At 47.1% G+C, this 12,500-nt stretch overlaps 1 protein-coding gene across 2 annotated transcripts in view; it reads right to left on the minus strand.

Annotated features, from left to right (window-relative positions):
- dgki (diacylglycerol kinase, iota) overlaps positions 1-12,500 on the minus strand; it is an 81,203-nt gene that overhangs the window by 940 nt on the left and 67,763 nt on the right. For both annotated transcript variants that reach the window (XM_042300168.1, XM_042300167.1), the window contains exons 17-33: positions 11,002-11,064; positions 10,715-10,788; positions 10,370-10,481; positions 10,129-10,215; positions 6,096-6,208; positions 4,949-5,011; positions 4,447-4,547; positions 3,827-3,906; positions 3,653-3,697; positions 3,489-3,558; positions 1,591-1,750; positions 1,361-1,386; positions 1,098-1,135; positions 835-955; positions 686-722; positions 421-520; positions 1-149 (exon numbers count right to left, since the gene is read on the minus strand). The exon at positions 1-149 is cut by the window's left edge and continues 940 nt beyond it. In XM_042300168.1, the coding sequence (XP_042156102.1) occupies positions 33-149; positions 421-520; positions 686-722; positions 835-955; positions 1,098-1,135; positions 1,361-1,386; positions 1,591-1,750; positions 3,489-3,558; positions 3,653-3,697; positions 3,827-3,906; positions 4,447-4,547; positions 4,949-5,011; positions 6,096-6,208; positions 10,129-10,215; positions 10,370-10,481; positions 10,715-10,788; positions 11,002-11,064 (1,407 nt within the window). In that variant the 3' untranslated portion in view covers positions 1-32. The remainder of the gene's footprint in view (positions 150-420; positions 521-685; positions 723-834; positions 956-1,097; positions 1,136-1,360; positions 1,387-1,590; positions 1,751-3,488; positions 3,559-3,652; positions 3,698-3,826; positions 3,907-4,446; positions 4,548-4,948; positions 5,012-6,095; positions 6,209-10,128; positions 10,216-10,369; positions 10,482-10,714; positions 10,789-11,001; positions 11,065-12,500) is intronic.

Raw genomic sequence — 12,500 nt, forward strand, 5'->3', positions numbered from 1 at the left:
TCTTTCTCTCTCTGTCTCTCTCTCTCTCTCTCTCATACAGCAGTCTCCAGATCTTCATGGGAGACAGTGGTAGGGAGCTGTTTGCTGGTCAGGTAGGAGGCCAGCTCTTGGTCCCCCGCGTTACGAGCTTGCTCCACTGGTGTCTTGCCCTGTGAACACACACACAGCCACACACGTGTGTGGATACTTCCACACCATTAAACAAACTCTCTTATGTGAGAGCTTGCCTTTGTGTGTGCAAGTGTGTGTCTGTGTGTGTTTGTGCGGTGCGGTACAAGTGTGTGTGTGCCTGTGTGTACTGTGTGTGTGTGTACTGTGTGTGTTCTGTGTGTGTGTGTACTTCGTGTGTACTGTGTGTGTGTACTGTGTGTGTCCTGTCTGTGTGTGTACTGTGTGTGTGCGTGTGTGTGTGGTTCTAACCTTGAAGTTGGTCTTGATGAGGGAAGCTCCGGAGTCCATGAGAAGATGACACACAGCGTGATGCTTCTGAGAGGCCGCTTTGTGCAAGGCAGTGTCTCCTCTGAAAACACACACACACACACACACAAGCACACACTTCACGCAAGCTGCAGGCTGCATGATCAGTTTGAGGTATAGAAAAGTGACTTCAGGCACAGAAACAAGACATTCTTCAACGTTAGACCCTCAGACAGACAACAAAGCCGTAAGTCAGTGGGTGACTCACGTTTCTCTGTTGGTTAAATCCAGAAGCACCTTTGACCCTAAAAGAAAACAAACAAACAGAGCCAACATTTTAGCGAACATCAGAGGTTTGCAAACAAGCTCATTTGAAGGATGCAATAAGAAGCAACACACACACAGACACACACTCACCGTGCTCCAATATGAAGTGGACCACTTCAGTGTGTCCGTGCTGAGAGGCCAGGTGTAGTGCACTACAACCAGTAGAATCCCTCACCAGGAGGCTGGTCCCGCGAAAGAAGCTGCCCGACAACTGAGAGAGAGACAGGTAGAACACCGTTACGAGAGACACTTACGTATCGACTTCAGTAGTGCATATTACGTCAGGAATGGCTTTGAGCTGGTTCTAGTAAGACAGTCAGATGTTTGCAAGGGAGAAGGTTGAGGTATCTAACCGTAGTCAGGTCCCCAGAGGAGGCAGCCATCAGCATTGCTGAAGAACACACACACACACACACACACACACACACACACACACACACACACACACACACACACACACACACACACACACACACACACACACACACCACTATCAGTTAGACAATGTTATAGGGTTACACGTGCGTTAACAGGAATCGTTCCCACTGTAAGGTTTTTATAGATAAAAAAATGGGTTTACAAATGTTCTTCTTTCAAAAGACGCAAATCATCTCACCTTGTTCCTCAGACGTCAGAGGGCTCCTGCACCAGAGAGACAAATAGATGAAAGGACTGCGACTCTCAACACGAAATAACGTTGGAGGTGTGTGTGTGTGTGTGTGTGTGTGTGTGTGTGTGTGTGTGCGTGAGCGTTTGCAGGTCTGTGTGTGTATGCATGTGTTTACACATCTGTGTGTGTGAGTGGGTGTGTCTCTCTCTCTCGCTCCCTCTTTCTCTGTCTCTCACCCAGAGTTGGGCTCCACCACCAGGTCAGGCATGCCTGTGGCCGGTCCCCCCGCTAGTCCACCGTGGTCCAGGATAAACACCTCTTCCTGGCAGATTTCTGTCACATAGTGCAGGTGCTCCTGGGCCTTGTCTATACGGTAGAAACGGTCTGCAGACGTAGCTGGGGAAAGGAGACTTGGTTTAGAGAGATGGTGTGAAAGGAGAGAACAGCTCACTGTCACACAGTCGATGTCTTACAGTCACACAGTTAAACCGTGTTAAACAAGCAGAGACTTCAGAGGCCCACTTTACATGAGGCACAACGAATGGAGAAATCAACTCAGCAACAAAAGGAAACGTGCGCTGACTGTAATCTGCGTTTATTTTCAGCAAACTTAACATGTGTAAGAATTTATATGAACATAACAAGATTCAACAACTGAGACATAAACTGAACAAGTTCCACAGACATGTGACTAACAGAAATGGAATAATGTGTCCCTGAACAAAGCGGGGGTCAAAATCAAAAGTAACAGTCAGTAATCTGGTGTGGCCACCAGCTGCATTAAGTACTGCAGTGCATCTCCTCCTCATGGACTGCACCAGATTTGCCAGTTCTTGCTGTGAGATGTTACCCCACTCTTCCACCAAGGCACTTGCAAGTTCCCGGACATTTCTGGGGGGAATGGCCCTAGCCCCCACCCTCCGATCTAACAGGTCCTAGACGTGCTCAATGGGATTGAGATCCAGGCTCTTAGCTGACCATGGCAGAACACTGACATTCCTGTCTTGCAGGAAATCACGCACAGAATGAGCAGTAAGGCTGGTGGCATTGTCATGCTGGAGGGTCATGTCAGGATGAGCCTGCAGGAAGGGTACCACATGAGGGAGGAGGATGTCTTCCCTGTAACGCACAGTGTTGAGATTGCCTGCAATGACAACAAGCTCAGTCCGATGATGCTGTGACACACCGCCCCAGACCATGATGGACCCTCCACCTCCAAATCGATCCTGTTCCAGAGTACAGGCCTCGGTGTAACACTCATTCCTTCGACGATAAACACGAATCCGACCATCACCCCTGGTGAGGCAAAACCGCGACTTGTGAGAGAAGAGCATTTTTTGCCAGTGCTGTCTAGTCCAGCGATGGTGGGTTTGTGCCCACAGGCAACGTTGTTGCCGGTGATGTCGGGTGAGGACCTGCCTTACAAGCCCTCAGTCCAGCCTCTCTCAGCCTATTGAGGACAGTCTGAGCACTGATGGAGGGATTGTGTGTTCCTGGTGTAAATCGGGCAGTTGTTGTTGCAATCCTGTACCTGTCCCGCAGGTGTGATGTTCGGCTGTACCGATCCTGTGCAGGTGTCATTACATGTGGTCTGCCACTGCGAGGACAATCTGCTGTCCGTCCTGTCTCCCTGTAGAGCTGTCTTAGGCGTCGCACAGTACGGACATTGCAATGTATTGCCCTGGCTACATCTGCAGTCCTCATGTCTCCTTGCAGCATGCCTAAGGCACGTTCATACAGATGAGCAGGGACCCTGGGCATCTTTCTTTTGGTGTTTTTCAGAGTCAGTAGAAAGGCCTCTTTAGTGTCCTAAGTTTTCATAACTATGACCTTAGTTGCCTACCGTCTGTAAGCTGTTAGTGTCTTAACGACCGTTCCACAGGTGCATGTTCATTAATTGATTATGGTTCATTGAACAAGCATGGGAAACAGTGTACAATGAAGCCTTTACAATGAAGATCTGTGAAGTTATTTGGATTTTTACGAATTATCTTTGAAAGACAGGGTTCCTGAAAAAGGGATGTTTCGTTTTTGCTGAGTTTACAAGTAGTCTAAAGCTCTGGCACATTTACAGAAAATGCTGAATTTGTGTTTTGACCCTAGATGAGTGATGTCACTGAGTGATGTCACTCACAGTCCAGGAAGCTCCAGTTGGGGGACAGTCTGTGGGCGGAGCCAGGTCGCGGTAGACCTCGACACTCATCCTACAGAAAGAGGAGGGAAGGGATGGCCAGTTCAGTAACGACTCACCGGTAGCATAGTCAGACATAATAGACTGAAAGAAAGACAGACAGGAACCTGGTAATGCACTCGGTGGCCAGCAGATGGAGCCTGATGAAGATCCTGTTAGAAATAGGAAACCCCAGCAGTGTTTCAGAAAATAGAACAATCACCATAGCCAAATGATATTGGCGTGAGTGTGTGTGCACATGTGTGTATGCAAGTGTGTCACGTGTCTGTGTGTGTTCTCACCTCCTGTAGCCTGTCTATGTAGAGTCTGCAGGTCTCCAGGTCACAGTCTCCTCTCACCACCACAATCCCCACAGCGATCGCTGCAACACACACGCACACACACACACACACACACACACACACACACACACACACACACACACACACACACACACACACACACACACACACACACACACACACACACACACACACACACACACACACACACACACACAGACAGACACACTTTATTAACGTCTTTTCAGGCTGCAGGACACACATGGGGACTATAGGCTGCTGCCTATATACTGTACATAGACTTGGAATCACTGGCCATTTTAATAATGGAACACAAGTCACTTTAATAATGTTTACATATTTATGCTTCACTCATCTCATATGTCTATACTGTATTCTATTCTACTGTATCTTAGTCTGTGCCACTCTGACATCCATATAATCTAAATTCCATTCCTTTATTTAGATTTCTGTGTATTGTTGTGAAATTGTTTGATTTTCCTTTACTTACTTATTACTGCACTGTTGGAGCTAGAAACACAAGCATTTCGCTATACCCGCAATAACATCTGATTTGATTTGATGGACCCTTCAACAAAGACACACGCACACACACTCACAGATGTCTCGGAGTCGCTCCCTGTCGAACTGTAGTCTGTCGTAGTCCTGCAGACTGATCCGGTTGACTCTGAGGCGCAGGCGCTCGGGGACAGCATGGGGGCTGGAGGAACACACGCACGTTGAAACGTCTCAATCAACGTATGGCTTCATTCCATTTTACTCTGTTCAGTACCGGAAACAAATAGGATGTGTGTATTTTCTCCCATTGATTGCGATCTAGCAGTGCCAGGACAGACTACACTGTGCTACATGTACTGTAGCCATAACCTTACAGAGCACCGAGCAGGACAGGGTGGACTCCCACAGAGACAGACACTAGGAGACAGCACACCGGCAGGTTCGACGGGCTCCGTATACTTTAGACGTTTAGACCCACTTACTCTACACGGTACTTGACACAGGCACAAACAAAAAAAACGTGACTCTCTTTTTCTCTCACTCATTCCTGTCCATCTTTCTCTCTCAGACACTCTCTGAAACGCTCCGGGTTAGAGTACTTACACAGAGAAGGAGTCAGGGGGAGCAGAAAGGCGACGCGGGTCTGCTGCACACACTTTCTGAATGCTGCAGTCGTAACAGACAGGGCGGGGCGAGTGCAGGGGGAAAACACAGGCCCAGAGGGGAGGTAAATATCAAGGAAAGAGAGAGGAGGAGGAGTCCACATGAGGGTGAGGAGAGAGGGAAGAAAGAAAACATCAAAAAGACAGTCGAGGATGGGGACATGGAGGAGGTATTGTTGCAGAACACTAAGGCAAAAACCAGGCACAGCTTTAGTTACTGTAGCTGAGTAGAACCACACTGAGTAAAGAGCAACACACACACACACACAACGGCAGCTAGATACACACACACAGGCATTAGTGCTGTTGGGACGATCTGCTAACAGGTGGTAGTAAGTGGAACAGATGGGTAGAGGAAAAACTAACTGTGTGAAGGGATGAGAATGAGAAAAAGCCCTGAACAAGACCAAGAAACTGAACTGTGTGTGTGTGTGTGTGTGTGTGTGTGTGTGTGTGTGTGTGTGTGTGTGTACAGCAGCGGTGGGTTTACACCTTGAGAGATTTTACACTAAGGCAGCGCCTAGTTTGACCCTGTTTTCCTTGGTGTGCGCTTCTTTCCAACAGAATGCAGCCACAGCATCAAAACTAGCACTGGTTATCTTTCTCGTAGTAAACGTACACTTGGACCCATTGACAGTGTCCATTCTGTAGCCTTGGGAGTGAGGTGACTTGGGAGTGAGGTCTTTACCCTTCTGTACACCGCTGGTCTAGTTCCACAGGAAGAAGGATAGAGGATGTGTGTGTGATTCACTGAGTCAGCTCTGGGGTTCGAAACCAGCGACCGCTCGGTTACTGGTCTCAACCACTAGGCTACCTGCCACACTCCAGCCATTCTCTTTGGAGAGAGTGTGCGTGTGTGTGTGTGTGTGTGTGTGTGTGTGTGTGTGTGTGTGTGTGTGTGTGTGTGTGTGTGTGTGTGTGTGTGTGAGTGAGGGCAGTGAGGTCTTGATCCCTAGTGCTACATTGGCCTGTATCTTTGGAGTGTGTGTGTGTGTGTGTGTGTGTGTGTGTGTGTGTGTGTGTGTGTGTGTGTGTGTGTGTGTGTGTGTGTGTGTGTGTGTGTGTGTGTGTGTGTGTGTGTGACTCACTCATTGAGCAGGGGTACAGAGGTGCGTCTCTTGCTCTTCTGTACCATGTTGGCCTGGTTGCGTAGGGAGATGCGGAGGGTTGATGGGGCCAAGCGACACGGCTCTCCATCCACCTACACAAGCGTACCCACACACACACACACACACACACACACATATCTCTGTAGTATGGGGCTGTGTTGTATCCCTGTACAGTGCGGGTCTGTGTTATACTCCCACGTGACAGTTTATTAGGTACACCCATCTAGTACCTGGTTGGATCCCCCTTTGCCTCTAGAACAGCCTGAATCCTTTGGGGCATTCTACAACGTGTCGGAAATGTTCCACAGGGATGTTGGTCCATGCTGATGCGATGGCATCACGCGGCTGCTGCAGATTGAACGGCAGTACATTCATTCTGTGAACAGCTCATTCCATCTCATCCCATAGATTCTCTATAGGGTTGAGGTCTGGGGACTGACCAGGCCACTCAAGAAAACTGAACTCTCTGTCATGTCCGGTGTTGGTGATGGTGTTCACCCTGGAGCCGCTTCTTCTTGTTTTTAGCTGATAGAAGTGGAACCGCTGTGGTCGTCTGCTGCAATAGCCCATCCACGACAAGGATTGACGCGCCGTGCGTTCAAAGATGCCGTTCTGCACACACATGTACTGCGCTGTTATTTGTCTGTTTGCAGGCTACCTGCTAGCTTGCACGATTCTTACCATTCTCCTTCGACCTCTCTCATCAACGCACTGTTTTGGCCATCAGGACTGCTACTGACGGGATGGTTGTGTTTGTCGTACCATTCTTGGTAAACCCTAGACACTGTCGTGCTTGAAAAGCCCAGGAGGGCGGGCCGACTCTGGGATACTGGATCCGGCGAGCCTGACACCGACGATCATGCCATGCTCAAAGTCGCTATGGTCACTAGTTTTGCCCATTCTAACGTTCAATAACTGAACAGTAACTGAATGCCTCGATGCCTGTCTGCCAGCTTTATATAGTAAGCCACAGCCACTTGACTTACAGTACTGTCTGTAGGAGCGGTCCATTTTGGTAAACAGGGGGGAGGTGTACATAATGAACTGGCCAGTGAGTGTATATGTGTAGCATGCACTGTAAACCCCGATATGCTGTCATTACTCAAAACCTTGGAGGAAACCCGTTGCAGTTACTATATCTAATATATCTAGTAAAGTTACTTAAAGTGATTTTGTAGTCATTACTCAAACTGATACATCACATAAGACCTTATTTTGAGGCCTAGCTTTATCCTAATACAGTGGCCTCAAAATGTAAACCCTGGTTGAAGGATTTCCAGGAATCTTCCAAATGGGATTTCTGGAAAACCTGGACATTTATCCAGAATTTTGCAACCCTACCTGCAAATTACATTATGCAGGTTTGCAAAGTGATGTGTAATTCCTATTGGAATCCAGCCAGAGTTAGGATATACAACAGTTTAATTCACCCGCAACCTGCTTTCATAATGACTGCCAGGGTTCAGAACAGTGCAAGGAGACCTAAGCCATTTAAACTGGAACAACCATATCAGGGACGGGTCCAAAAAAATCTAACTAAATGATTGGATTTGTTCAGAAAAATACATGTTATTTATCTGTAGCATAAGATGAATCAATGAATCACTCAATGCAAAAACACAGATATTTTTTGTAATCTTCCCGCATTAGAACATGCTGGGAAAAAAAGTTCATTTGTTATCATCATTTTTTTTAAAAACTTGTTGTTGTGACTTCTCATTTAGTTTTGTGTCACAGGACATAAACATTTTAGGTAATAACGACTTTTCATTGACTTTGAGTTCAACTTACTAGAAGTAGAAGTATTTGAGTTAAAAATGCCTTGGGGTTTACAGTGTGGGCCTGTGTTCTTTCAATGTCGTCTCGGCTGTGTTGTATCCAATGATTTATAAATACACTAGATCACTTACAGGGGGCGCTGTATTGAAGCCACCGTGCCTCCATCTTGGCACTGCCTCACCGGTGTAAAAAATATTTTGCGAGCTATAGAAAGGCATTTATTAATGTCTATATTTGTTTTTTTGCCACATTTATTCTATTACAGATACCTTAATGCATACTTTTAAATGATATTATGTGAACTAAACACAAAACTTAAATATTTAAAAAAAGATAAAAACATTTAAAGTATAATTTTTTGAAAGAGTTGTAATGTTACAATCCCCACCTTAAAAAAATAACACTTAAATACATGTAATTTTCTCAGTACATGTACTTCATTTTCTAATGACATGAATTCATTTCTATCCTTCTGGGGAGTGACAATATGGCCGACCGGTGGTTTCAAAGAACTCTCACTGGCAAATAAATTAAATAAAATCAAACTTTATTTGTCACATGCGCCGAATACAACAGGTGTAGACCTTACCGTGAAATGCTGACTTACAAGCCCTTAACCAGCAGGGCAGTTCAAGAAGACCTTACCGTGAAATGCTGACTTACAAGCCCTTAACCAACAAGGCAGTTCAAGAAGACCTTACCGTGAAATGCTGACTTACAAGCCCTTAACCAACAGTGCAGTTCAAGAAGACCTTACCGTGAAATGCTTACTTACAAGCCCTTAACCAACAGTGCAGTTCAGGAAGACCTTACCGTGAAATGCTTACTTACAAGCCCTTAACCAACAGTGCAGTTCAAGAAGACCTTACCGTGAAATGCTTACTTACAAGCCCTTAACCAGCAGGGCAGTTCAGGAAGACCTTACTGTGAAATGCTGACTTACAAGCCCTTAACCAGCAGGGCAGTTCAAGAAGACCTTACCGTGAAATGCTGACTTACAAGCCCTTAACCAGCAGGGCAGTTCAAGAAGACCTTACCGTGAAATGCTGACTTACAAGCCCTTAACCAGCAGGGCAGTTCAAGAAGACCTTACCGTGAAATGCTGACTTACAAGCCCTTAACCAACAAGGCAGTTCAAGAAGACCTTACCGTGAAATGCTGACTTACAAGCCCTTAACCAACAAGGCAGTTCAGGAAGACCTTACCGTGAAATGCTGACTTACAAGCCCTTAACCAGCAGGGCAGTTCAAGAAGACCTTACCGTGAAATGCTGACTTACAAGCCCTTAACCAACAAGGCAGTTCAAGAAGACCTTACCGTGAAATGCTGACTTACAAGCCCTTAACCAACAAGGCAGTTCAAGAAGACCTTACCGTGAAATGCTGACTTACAAGCCCTTAACCAACAGTGCAGTTCAGGAAGACCTTACCGTGAAATGCTGACTTACAAGCCCTTAACCAACAGTGCAGTTCAAGAAGACCTTACCGTGAAATGCTGACTTACAAGCCCTTAACCAACAGTGCAGTTCAGGAAGACCTTACCGTGAAATGCTGACTTACAAGCCCTTAACCAACAGTGCAGTTCAGGAAGACCTTACTGTGAAATGCTGACTTACACGCCCTCAACCAACAGTGCAGTTCAAGAAGACCTCACCGTGAAATGCTGACTTACAAGCCCTTAACCAGCAGTGCAGTTCAAGAAGACCTTACCGTGAAATGCTGACTTACAAGCCCTTAACCAACAGTGCAGTTCAAGAAGACCTTACCGTGAAATGCTGACTTACAAGCCCTTAACCAACAGTGCAGTTCAAGAAGACCTTCCCGTGAAATGCTGACTTACAAGCCCTTAACCAACAGTGCAGTTCAGGAAGACCTTACCGTGAAATCCTGACTTACAAGCCCTTAACCAACAGTGCAGTTCAAGAAGACCTTACCGTGAAATGCTGACTTACAAGCCCTTAACCAACAGTGCAGTTCAAGAAGACCTTCCCGTGAAATGCTGACTTACAAGCCCTTAACCAACAGTGCAGTTCAAGAAGACCTTACTGTGAAATGCTGACTTACAAGCCCTTAACCAACAGTGCAGTTCAGGAAGAGTTAAGAAAATACTTACCAAACAGCAATCCAGGGTTTATACACATCATTAGTTGTATCACTAGTGTGGGCCTGTGTTATATATCTGTAGTATTGGTCTGTGTTGTATCCAGTTAGTGTTGGCCTGTGTGAAATCTCACCTGTACAGCGATGGTCTTAAAGGTGGTCAGCGTCACATCTCTACACTGGTGCAGCCTCTCACCATGACCTCCTACCTGCAGTGCCGCCTAGGGGGGAGAAAGAGGAATTACACCCTTTTGTTTAGTCACACACTCTCACACACTCTCTCACACACGTGCACTCACAAACAAACACACTCTCTTCCCCTCTCTCTCTCTCTCTCTCTCTCTCTCACACACACAAACACACACACACACTCACAAGGGAGGACAGGGTGAAGCCGATGACTTCGATACAGCCGTCATCATGGCGCTGAGGCTCAAAGTCCCGGTGGTCTCCTGTGTTCCCCCACGGCATGGTGCCTGCACAGTACCTACACACACACACACACACACACACACACACACACACACACACACGCACACACACACACACACACACTTTTTAAAACACACATGATCCTCAAACACTCCATCACAAAAAAATCCACAGTATGGTGAGCGCATAAAACTATGGGTAGGTTACGGACAGCCAACAGATGTATCAGCAGCGTCAGATAGACAAAGCTGACCTGGGGAGGGGGGATTGGGTGGGTTGAATAGCTACCTGGGGATGTTTAAGAAGACGATGCACTGGAACTTCTGCTCCTGGATCTTAGGAGTGAGATCCGTCCCGTCACACTGGGACAGAGAAAAAGAGGTTCATGGAACCCAGTAACTGAATGTAGATTCCAGGTCCTGAAACAGGGACCAGTCCAGCGGCAGGTTTATTATCAGGCTGCCAGGGCCCTCTAACCTAAACCGTTAACCTGTGACACTGTGCATGTGTGTGTGTGTGTGTGTGTGTGTGTGTGTGTGTGTGTGTGTGTGTGTGTGTGTGTGTGAGGCACTCACCACCACTCTGACATGTTTAGACAGATCCCTGGAGCTCCTCTGGAGGAAGTCAGAGAACGCAGCCTGACGGGAAGCAGAGACCACTCATTACATTCTATATACACCTCTCTCTCTCTATTCCCTCCCTCTCTCTATTCCCCCTCTCTCTCTCTATTCCCTCCCCTCTCTCTCTCTCTCTCTCTATTCCCTCCCTCTCTCTATTCCCTCTCTCTCTCTATTCCCTCCCTCTCTCTATTCCCTCTCTCTCTATTCCCTCCCTCTCTATATTCCCCCTCTCTCTCTCTATTCCCTCCCTCTCTCTATTCCCTCTCTCTCTCTATTCCCCTCTCTCTCTATTCCCTCCCTCTCCCTATTCCCCTCTCTCTCTCTATTCCCTCCCTCTCTCTATTCCCTCTCTCTCTCTCTATTCCCTCCCTCTCTTTATTCCCTCCCTCTCTCTATTCCCTCTCTCTCTCTCTATTCCCTCACTCTCTCTATACCTCTCTCTCTCTATTCCCTCCCTCTCTCTATTCCCTCTCTCTCTCTATTCCCTCTCTCTCTATTCCCTCTCTCTCTGCACCTCTCTCTCTATTCCCTCCCTCTCTCTCTATTCCCTCCCTCTCTATTCCCCTCTCTCTATTCCTCTATTCCCCCCTCTCTCTATTCCCTCCCTCTCTCTATTCCCCCTCTCTCTCTATTCCCTCCCTCTCTCTATTCCTATTCCCCTCTCTCTCTATTCCCTCCCTCTCTCTATTCCCTCCCTCTCTCTATTCCCTCTCTCTCTCTATTCCCTCCCTCTCTCTATCCCTCCTCTCTATTCCCTCCCTCTCTCTATTCCCTCTCTCTCTCTATTCCCTCTCTCTCTCTATTCCGTCTCTCTCTACACCTCTCTCTCTCCATTCCCTCCCCCTCTCTCTCTATTCCCTCCCTCTCTATTCCCTCTCTCTCTCTATTCCCTCTCTCTCTCTCTATTCCCTCTCTCTCTCTATTCCCTCTCTCTCTACACCTCTCTCTCTCTATTCCCTCCCTCTCTCTCTCTATTCCCTCCCTCTCTATTCCCTCTCTCTCTATTCCCTCTCTCTCTCTATTCCCTCTCTCTCTCTATTCCCTCTCTCTCTCTATTCCCTCCCTCTCTCTATTCCCTCTCTCTCTACACTCTCTCTCTCTATTCCCTCCCCCTCTCTCTCTATTCCCTCCCTCTCTATTCCCCTCTCTCTCTCTATTCCCTCTCTCTCTCTCTATTCCTCTCTCTCTCTATTCCCTCTCTCTCTACACCTCTCTCTCTATTCCCTCCCTCTCTCTCTCTCTATTCCCTCCCTCTCTATTCCCTCTCTCTCTATTCCCTCTCTCTCTCTCTATTCCCTCTCTCTCTCTATTCCCTCTCTCTCTACACCTCTCTCTCTCTATTCCCTCCCTCTCTCTCTCTATTCCCTCCCTCTCTATTCCCTCTCTCTCTATTCCTCTCTCTCTCTCTCTATTCCCTCTCTCTCTCTATTCCCTCTCTCTCTCTATTACCTCTC

The sequence above is a fragment of the Oncorhynchus tshawytscha genome, linkage group LG17 (genome assembly GCF_018296145.1).
Source record: "Oncorhynchus tshawytscha isolate Ot180627B linkage group LG17, Otsh_v2.0, whole genome shotgun sequence".
NCBI classification, from domain to species: domain Eukaryota; kingdom Metazoa; phylum Chordata; class Actinopteri; order Salmoniformes; family Salmonidae; genus Oncorhynchus; species Oncorhynchus tshawytscha.